This window comes from Eleutherodactylus coqui, chromosome 11 (assembly GCF_035609145.1).
Source record: "Eleutherodactylus coqui strain aEleCoq1 chromosome 11, aEleCoq1.hap1, whole genome shotgun sequence".
NCBI classification, from domain to species: Eukaryota; Metazoa; Chordata; class Amphibia; order Anura; family Eleutherodactylidae; genus Eleutherodactylus; species Eleutherodactylus coqui.
In genome coordinates this window covers 81,930,442-81,940,273 of record NC_089847.1, presented here as the reverse complement: position 1 = coordinate 81,940,273, position 9,832 = coordinate 81,930,442, and the positions used below count along the sequence as shown (strand labels likewise).

The 9,832-nt window shown below is 46.5% G+C and overlaps 1 protein-coding gene across 1 annotated transcript in view; it reads right to left on the bottom strand.

Moving 5' to 3' along the window:
• Nucleotides 1-1,227: 1,227 nt before the first annotated feature.
• The window catches only part of FKBP2 (FKBP prolyl isomerase 2), a 35,849-nt gene continuing 27,244 nt past the window's right edge, over nt 1,228-9,832 (bottom strand). The window contains exons 4-6 of the mRNA XM_066582819.1: nt 4,522-4,568; nt 4,406-4,441; nt 1,228-1,383 (exon numbers count right to left, since the gene is read on the bottom strand). Of these exons, the coding sequence (XP_066438916.1) occupies nt 1,322-1,383; nt 4,406-4,441; nt 4,522-4,568 (145 nt within the window). The 3' untranslated portion in view covers nt 1,228-1,321. The remainder of the gene's footprint in view (nt 1,384-4,405; nt 4,442-4,521; nt 4,569-9,832) is intronic.

Sequence of the window (9,832 nt, the reverse complement as noted above, 5' to 3'; positions counted from 1 at the left end):
TTAATAGAAGACAGTCTTATTTTGGGGGAAACACAGTATAGTCTCGTTAAGGAAGTTCTCCAGAATTGGACCCACTGAAAAGATATGGAGAATGCCGCGGACTTCTGCCACAGCTGTGGCAGAAGTACAGCATGCTAGCCCATTGCTTTCAATGGGATCGGCGCTGCTGCCGCTTCCATTGAAAGCAGTGGTTTGTAGCAAACCCTGCAGTATGATTTTCGGGAAAGGGCTTGAAATGTAAGCCCTTCCCTGAAAATCATCAATAAGTGGTAAAAAAAAAATTTACTCACCTCTCTGCCGCGCCTTCCGTCTGGCTTCCCGACACTGATGTCCAGCACTTTCAGCAGGCAGGAATTTAAAAATCCCCGCCTCCTGAAAGGGCTGTGCTGATTGGCTGAGGGCTCAGCTAATAGCAGCTCGTGCTTAGCTATTGGCTGAGGGCTCAGCCAATTACAGATAGTGCTATTCATGAATGAATAGCTAAGCACTATGTGTAATTGGCTGAGCGCTCAGCCAATAGCTAAGCACTAGCTGCTATTGGCTGAGCACTCAGCTAATCAGCACAGTCGTTTCAGGAGGCGGGGATTTTTAAATCACCACCTGCTGAACGTGCTGGGGAGCCAGCTGGAGGACGAGTGTCAGAGAGGCGAGTAAAGATTTTTTTTTCTTTTTTTTAACCAGTTAATGATGATTTTCAGGTAAGGGCTTATATTTCAAGCCCTTCCCCGATAATCATACTGCAGGGCTTGCCAGAAAGCAATGGGATATCATTCTGCCACAGCTGTGGCAGAAGTCCATGGTATTCTCCCTATGTTTTCAATGGGGCTAGCGATGTTCCAGCGATTTACCTTTCTCGCACTGCGCTGCGCGACTTTTCCACTTACTCTCGCAGCGCAGTGGAGAAAAAAACGCCAGTGGGTGTCCAACCTGAGGCTCTTCTGGAAGCGAGGACAAAAGATCAGGCAAGCTCAAATCCAACGATCCTTGGCCGCTCTGCCTCTATTCACTAAGTGAAGCTCGCCCCTATGTAAAAGCGCTGGGAAGAGCGGTCACGAATCTGTGCCCGCCAGGTCATCCCGAGTAAAAGGGTCCTAACTGTAGTGATCTTCAAGGAGATTAGCAACCCCTTTACATCATATCTGTGAGCCGCAGGGAACATCTTGGTTTACCCGCTCTTCTCCTGCAAACGGTTCTTACCTGAAAAATTAAGATGAAACGAGGCCAGAATTGTGTGTTTGTGTTTATTGAGCATTGTGTGAGGCGCCTCTTCCCCCACTAACAGGACCCCAAACATAGACACAAGCCCGGCCCATCGCCCCATTTACAAATCCGATCTTCGTTCAATCTTTATCAATTCCACCTCAAAGATCAGAGTGGATCCTCCTGAAAGAGAAGGACACATATTAGCACAAGGCTCACTGGGGAGATCTGACAGTCCTCGGCGGGTCAGGATACACTGCATGCAGATGGAGCGGCCCAGCGAATCTGGATTGGTTCCCGGACAACACTTCTACGACCCCCAGTAGTGTTTATGGGATGGTGATGGGACGTTTAATATGGAAATGTTGATATTTTGTTGGATAGGATCTCCTTATCGAATCACAATTTTCTGTGCAGTTAAACCGCATTATGCAACTTTGTTTTAGAATGTGATTAGTTATGCGCCGCTGTCAGACCAACTTATTTGAATTCCAGTTTTGAACCATGTTTTGCAGACCTCCATACAGAGCGAATGTAAATCTATAGGGCTATGCAAACTCTTTTGAAATATGCAGCAGGACCTGTTTTTGTCCATTTTTGCCCTCGTATTGTTATTTTTCTAGAAAAAAATACAGATCCGTATTTGCCCTGTAGAAAATAAAACCAATGAAAGCAGCTACAGATGAAATACTGATGACACAGAGTAAGGCCTCCATCACACACACGGGTTTTTTTTCAGCGCAGCGCAAAACACTGTCAAAGGCTCCCATTGTTTGTTCAATGGAGCCTCTCAGACAGCCGCTCGATGGTTCGAAAATCGCGGTGCTGGAAAGCGGTGCGGAGTCTGTTCTATTTCTGGGCGTTTAGTGCACCTCGTCAATGATGAGGGTTGCTAAAAACCAGCATCCTTCACGTGTGAGGAAAGCCTTAGTTGCAAAGTCATCTATCTGTAACACATCTGTACAAGGCCACCTGCACACGAACGGATTTTTACTGCGGAATCTGTGGCTGGCATCTGCACTGCGGGTCCGCAGCAAATACTGCCCATAGAACACTATGGAAAACTTGATTTGTCTTGCACGCAAGCAGTGAAAAAAAAAATTTAAATCTGCAGCTTCCGCGAGCAGAGGAAAATAAATAAATAAATTTAAAAAAAAATCACAACATGCTCTATTTTCACACTGTCAATAATTGACATTGTGGACAGGTCCCTGATTCTGCATCATGCCCTAGCAATGACGTGGGAAAAGCAGAAGTTTAAAAAATAAATAAAGATCTGTACTGTGCATGTCCGACCGCGGTTCACCGCTACCATCTGCAGTACAGAAGAAACGGGTACACAGGGTCACCGGCTGTGGTCACAGCCGAAATCTGCTGCGGAAATCCGGCTCTACTGTGTGCAGGCAGCCTTAGGCCTCATGTCCACAGGGAAAAATCAGGCCCGCGGCGGATTCTCCATGCAGAATCCGGAGCGGGTCCCTCCTGCCCCGCGGACATGAGGGCTGAAAATTAGAATTTAATTACCTGTCCGGACGCTGCGGATCTTCCCGCCGTCTCGGCCGGATCTTCTTTCTTCCGCTCGGCGGATGTGCTCGGCACGCCGACAGCGTGCTGCACGCATGCGCCAGGCACATCCACTGGGCCGCAGAAAGAAGATCCGGCCATGACGGAGGGAAGATCTGCAGTGTCTGGACAGGTACGTTTTAATTCAGGTACGGGTGTTCCGCGGATCCGGACGGCTTCCATAGGCTTCAATAGAAGCCTGCGGGAGCCGTCCCTGCAGGAGACCTGCACGGAAATGGAGCATGTCGCGTTTTTTTTCCCGCACGCAATCCGCGCCTGAAGGGAAAAATGACATCTGCAGGTATTTAACTACCTGCGGGTGTCCAATGCATCCCTATGGGGCGCGGATCCGCGTGCCGGAGAAACGCTGCGGATTTTAAACATTAATTATCCCGTGGACATGAGGCCTTAGACGTGCGACAGTACGGCCGTATGTACTATTGGACTGTTTACACATATTATAGACACACTGTGGCCGAGAAGATCTCCAGATGTTGTAAGCGTGCACATATATGTGTGTGTGTGATCTCTAGAGGCTAGGGCGAAGCACTAAATGGTTTGAAACACAAAGTAGATTGTGGATATTCTCTTTGAACCTTACAACATTTTTTTATTAAATTTTTTTTTCCATAAGCAGACAAAAAAATTATATTACTTTTACAACCCCTCCGTTGTAATTGAATATGGCTTGAAATAACCAAATATTTACTACTTGGACACCACTGCAATGATGACATGTCGTCTTAACTTCTTTATGGCTGCCATACATCTTTTGACGACAGCTGTTAAGAAGCTTAAAGCCGCATGTCCACGGCTAAAATACATTTAAAATCCGCAGCATCTCACCCGCGCCCCATTGGGATGCATTGGACACCCACGGATAGTTAAATACCTGCGGATGTCATTTTCCCGAGGCACGGATTGCGTGTGCAGGAAACCACCCGCAGCATGCTCCATTTTACTGCAGGTCTCCCGAAGCCTATGGAAGCTGTCTGTATCCGCGGCACACCCACAGCTGAATTCCTGCTCTCCAGCGCGGGAGAGCAGGAGTTAAAAAAAATAAAATAAAATAATAGACTGCCAGCGGGCCGAGCACATCCGCAGGACCGAAGAAAGAACATCCGGCTGCGACGGAGGGCAGATCCGCAGCGTCCGGACAGGTAAGTAATGCTTATTTTTGGGCCTCATGTCTGCGGGAAAGGAGGGACCCGCTGCGGGATTCTGCATGAAGAATCCGCGGCGAGCCGATTTTCCCCGTGGACATGAGGCCTTACTCTGCAGCGGTGTCTTTGGACGGCGGCTGCATCAGAAGCCCGGCGCAGATCTCCCGCCACAGGAAGAACGGGTGCTCGGCTGTCAGAGGTCGGGGACCAAAAAAAACTTCAATAACTCTTTACACAAAAAAACTATTGCTGAATTGCTGGCTTCCCGTTGCGTGTAAACGCTCCCTGCTAAGTGCTTCACATAGGAGGTGAAGCGCTAAGACCCAGCGATGTCTTTCAGTGTAAACGCTCTGCATAAGCGCTGGCGACCTTAGCGGAGACATCAGCGCTCATGCAGTCATTTACCTGACTGTCGGCCCGCGTAAAAGCCGACCCTTAGACTGACCATCACTGTAGAGCAACTATGGGGTGCATCTTACCTGGAATTTTTGGGGGTGCTCCCCTATCTCCATATCCTGAGAAAACAAGAATACATCCATTTTATTCTGGCTGTAAGCGCGCAGGATTACCCCGTGCCCGTCCTCACGAGCCTTACCCAATTCTGAAGGAATAACCAGCTTCCTCTTCTCTCCCTCACACATCCTAGGAAACAAAAAGGTGACAAATACTTAATTCTGTCGGATGGGATTGGGTACAAAATATCAAGGTTTTCATCCCAAATCTAATCACATGTGCTATATGTAGGACCCGCTAAAATCAGGACAAAACGATCATTTAGGCCAACTTCACACTGGCTGCAGCTTTCCACAGTGGAAAACAAAACTGCAAATCCGCAGCTACATGGCGCCGCTTTGTTATGTTTTTCATTGTAGATCTGCAGTTGAAGTTAACCCTTGTATATCAAGCATGAATCCTGCATTACAAGTCCGCTGCATAAACAGGTATACTGTGGATTTAGAATACGCTACGTTTTTCAAAACCGCTGCAGATTAGTCGCGGAAAATTTCTGCTCCGTGTGAAGGAGATTTCTGAAAGCCTCCACGTGGCTTCTACCGCAAAGGCTGCAGGATTTCCGTAGCGTTTATGGCTCGTGTGAAGCCGGCCTGAAACTTCAGCCATTTATGGGATTGGGCAAGTTTTTTATAAAGTCAATCTCTCCTTTAGTTAAACACACTTCCACCGACGTGCTGCGCTCAGCACCGATCAGTATGATATAGTGAGGGTGAAGCGCCATATATTTACGAAGTGCTATAAAGCGACGGACAGCAGAATGTGGAATCCATTATCCTCCCGTCTAATAAGAAAGAGGGAATTTATGCCTTTGACTCGGCTTTGTGTGCTGAGTAGACAAGAGCCTTCTATGAGCGAATCCGTCTCGGCGCAGGTGACGAAGCAGACCAACGCCAGTGCGAGCAGACTGTGCGAACACAAACGCAAATTGAGCTCCCAGCCATAAATTAGCCTGCTTATAACAGAAGGCATGGAAAATTGGAAGCCAGATAAATGGAGAGGAGACAGGTCCTAATTAAATGGGATTTGGGATCTGCCCACCTCCCATAGAGAGGAGACAGGAGCGCGGGCACTCAGACAGGAAAATTAATGCATATAGCTTCTCGTCTGTCAGAATAAATCATACATATTAATCCACCGCTGGATTTATTTCCTGTATGCTCATTGAGTGCAAGAAAGGAAATAACAACTTGAGGTCCAGCAAAACCGCATGTAACCCTGGGAGTAGATTGTCTGCATTACACAAAGCATGGTGACTGGGCATTCATACCAGGGGGCAGCCATGGCAGAACATTAGGAGGGTGTATATAACGTGACTCTTACAGGCACTCCCCCCACCGTCCGGCATCAGATGGCAGATTTGGGTGCAAATTTCTGACACAGCAATTTCACCAGTAACAAAGAGCCATAGAAAACGCTGAAGTGTAAAAGGGCACACCCTGCTGGTGAAAAAGAAGAATGCAGCTTCACTGATGCACAAAAGGCAAAATCTGTGCTAAATTTATTTAAAAAAAAAAAAATACGTTGGAGTAAAATCCATCAAATGTCTTAAGACTGACCAATAAAATGCCTGTCTGGGTACCTTCCCCCTATACCTCCCAGAACACAGATCACGTTCTACACAAGAGTGTTTGCTGAGAATTGCAAATGTGGAAAAAAAATTAAAAAAATAAAAAGTTATGGCGAGCGGCAGCACTTGGTTTCTCAGTTCTTAAATGCGACATTTAAAAGAACTTTTGTCTACGTGAATTTGGCTGTATTGAAGACAGACACCAACATGATGAAGATGTAATTATCATCCGGCGGCTCCACTTGTGCCTTCATTAGCATTAAAAGCAGACTAATACCCGCTGTATAATGAGGCACACCTGCTGTCTGTGTTAGGCCGGCCGGCGTTCTCCGTACACCCGATTACCAGCTGCCTTGCACTGCGGTCCGCCGCTCGTCACATATGTAGTGGTGACATTATCCACCATGTAAGTGCTGCAGACTCTACAAGTTACACTTTTTAGACAACATACATTTTTGCAAACAAAGAAAAAAAAGATGCCTTTTGGAACCAGAGGTTTGATGCCCCACAGGAGTATTAGATGTTGTGGGACAGTTCTGCACGCAAGCCGCACGACCGCGACATTTTACAGCATCTGAAGTCATCTAAAATAGGTGGATACTCAATTTTTCCTTTTTTTCCTTGTCAGCAGTTCCATTTTAGTAGTGGTATGCAGTCCTGTATGCTCAGCGGTTACTGAGACAGGAATAGCTGGATGGGGCTGATTTATATCCCCCAGATGGTGCTCAGCCGTCCCTCCCTCTACTGTTCCTGGCAGTCAATCACATCGCCATCCCCTTCATGGTCAGTCCACACGTGTCCAGCATCTTGACAGTCTCACAACTTTTTATTACTCTTTGTATGAGAATCTGTTTAGCCACAAGTATACAAGGGCTTCCAAAACTTTCTTAACTTATTCTAGACTCTGTTGCGCTCAGCCAATCACAGTGCAGCTTTTATTTCTTAAACTGCTCTAATGAAAAATGGAAGCTTCGCAATGATTGGTGCCATGAGCAACAAGGCCAATTGTCCTGTTAGACAGTTTTTAATGTAATTAACATATGCACTAAACGCACATTAACCTCCTTAGGATGCAGATCTTTTTTGTTTTTTGAGGTATGTTTTCTTCTCCCCACTTTAAAACAAATCCTAACTCTTATTTTTCTGCCGACACGGCTGCCTGCGGGCTTTTTTTTTTTTACACTATGAGGGTGGGGGTCACACAACCGTGTTTTCGCGCGTACATAGGTGCGCACCTACGTATGAGCAAAAACACGCGTGTATGCAGCTGCGTGCTTGTTTTCAATGGAGCTGCGGCGGCTGCTGCCGGTGGCTCCATTCAAAACAATGCTCTGCCAGCCCCCTGCATTCTTTTTCAGGGAAGGGCTTTACATATGCAGCAGATGTTTCCTTCACCCCCGATAGTTAAAAGAATTCCCTGCTGCTACATCTTCCACATCTGTGACAGATGCAGCAGAGGAATTCTTCAATTCTCAATCGCAGCTGTCACACATGACAGCTGCGGGAGAGAATCCTGCTGCCGGCATCCCCGTCAATGGCTTATAAGGGAAGGGCTTCATAAGCCCCTCACTGAAAATCCATTTGAAATAGTGTACAAAAAAAATAAATACTCATCTGCCGGGGCTCAGCCGTGATTTCTGCCGCTGTCCCCGGCTCTGTAGTTCTGAGCTATCAGCAGCCGGGGATTTAAAATCCCCACCTGCTGGTAGCTCTGATTGTGATTGGCTGAGCGCTTCAGCCAATCACAATCAGAACTACCAGCAGGCAGGGATTTTAAATATCCGCCCGCCGATAGCTCAGCACAGCAGTGCAGAGTCGGGGACAGCGGCAGAAGTCGCCGCTGAGCCCCGGCAGCCGTCAATGGCTTTTCAGGGAAGGGCTTAATAAGCCCTTCCCTGAAAAGCCATTTAAAATAGTGTAAAAAAAAAAAAAAAAGAAAAGAAAAATTCAATACTCACCTGCCGGGGCTCAGCCGCGACTTCTGCCGCTGTCCCCGACTCTGTAGTTCTGAGCCATCAGCAGCCATGGATTTTTTTTTTTTTACACCATTTTAAATGGCTTTTCAGGGAAGGGCTTATGAAGCCCTTCCCTGAAATCCATTGACGGCTGCCGGGGCTCAGCAGCGACCTCTGCCGCTGTCCCCAGCTCTGTAGCACTGCTGAGCCATCAGCAGCTGGGGATTTTAAATCCCTGCCTGCTGGTAGCTCTGATTGTGATTGGCTGAAGCGCTCAGCCAATCACAATCAGAGCTACCAGCAGGCGGGGATTTTAAATCCCAGTCTGCTGATAGCTCAGAACTACAGAGACGGGGACAGCCGCAGAAATCGCGGCTGAGCCCCGGCAGCTCAAAGGAGGGGAGTATGCTTTTTTTTTTTTTTAAACACTACTTTACTTGGATTTTCAGGGAAGGGCTTATGTTTAAAGTCCTTCCCTGAAAATTTAATCTCGGGGATGCCGGCAGCAGGATTCTTTACCGCAGCTGTCACATATGAGGTTGGGAATTGAAGAATTCCTCTGCTGCATCTGGCACAGATGTGGCAGATGTAGCAGCAGGGAATTCTTTTAACTAGCGGGGGTGAAGGAAATGATGTGTTCTTCATCCCCGCGGCGGCCATGGCAGTGGCGTAAAGGTAAGTTTTTTTTTGTTTTTTTTTTTACACTAAAATGTTTTTTCAGGGAAGAGCTTATATGTAAAGCCCTTCCCTGAAAAATAATGCAGGGGTGCCGGCAGACCATTGTTTTCAATGAAGCCGCTGGCAGCAGCCGCGACTCCATAGAAAACAATGTGTGCATTCCCTATGGTGCACGCACCTGCAAAGTACGGACATGTGCACACACCATAGGGAATGCAATGTTGCAAATACAAGCGTGTTTTTGTGCGTGCGTATGCACACACAAAAACACGCTCGTGTGACCCCACCCTGAGTTGTAGCTTTCAATGGTACCACCGAATGTAGTACATAAGGTTTTGAAAAACTTTAAAAAAATTCTGAATGGAGTGAAAGAAAAAAATTTAAAAAAAAAACACTTGCTATCTAATGTGGGGTGTATAGTTTTTGTGGCGTACACACTACAGCAAAAATGACATAACTTTATTCTATGGTTCGCTAGGATCAGGACAATATCAACATTATTCAAGTTTGTTTTTGCTGTACCATTTAACAAATCAAATATCATTTAAAAAAATATTTTTTCTGTCGCCATCTTGTGACTGACAATGATTTATTCTTCCTATTACTTGTGCTGTCAGAGAGCTCGTTCTTTTTGCAGGATGATCTGTGGTTTCTATTGGTACTATTTTGGAAATGACTTTTTGATAGTATTTTTATAACTTTTTTTTTTTTTTAAAGAGACAGGGCGACAATTCTGGTATTATGTATTTATTTTTTCTTTTACCATTTGAGATCATTTATTTTGATAGCACAGACTTTTATGGATGCAGTAATACTAAATATGTTTTTGTTTTGCTTTTTTTTAACCCTTTCCAATCCATTTATTTTTTCTCACCCATTCTCCCCAGCTCCAAATAAATTGGAGATGGGGAAAATGGGTGAGAAAAAAATACATTTTCCCTGCACCCTCCTGAACTGACAGAGTTCAGGAGGATACAGGTGCTCACTGCACCGTGGAGGGACCTGTATACCTGTCCGGCGTCTTCCGCATTCTCCTTCTGCCTCCCGGCTCGGCGATCATGTGACCGCTGGGGTCAGGTGGCACATGGCGGTCAACTGATCGCCGGGCCGGGAGACAGAAGGAGAACGCGCAAGATGCCGGTCAGGTAAGCAGGTCCCACAGTGCAGGCTCCCGGCTCGGAGTTCATGTGACC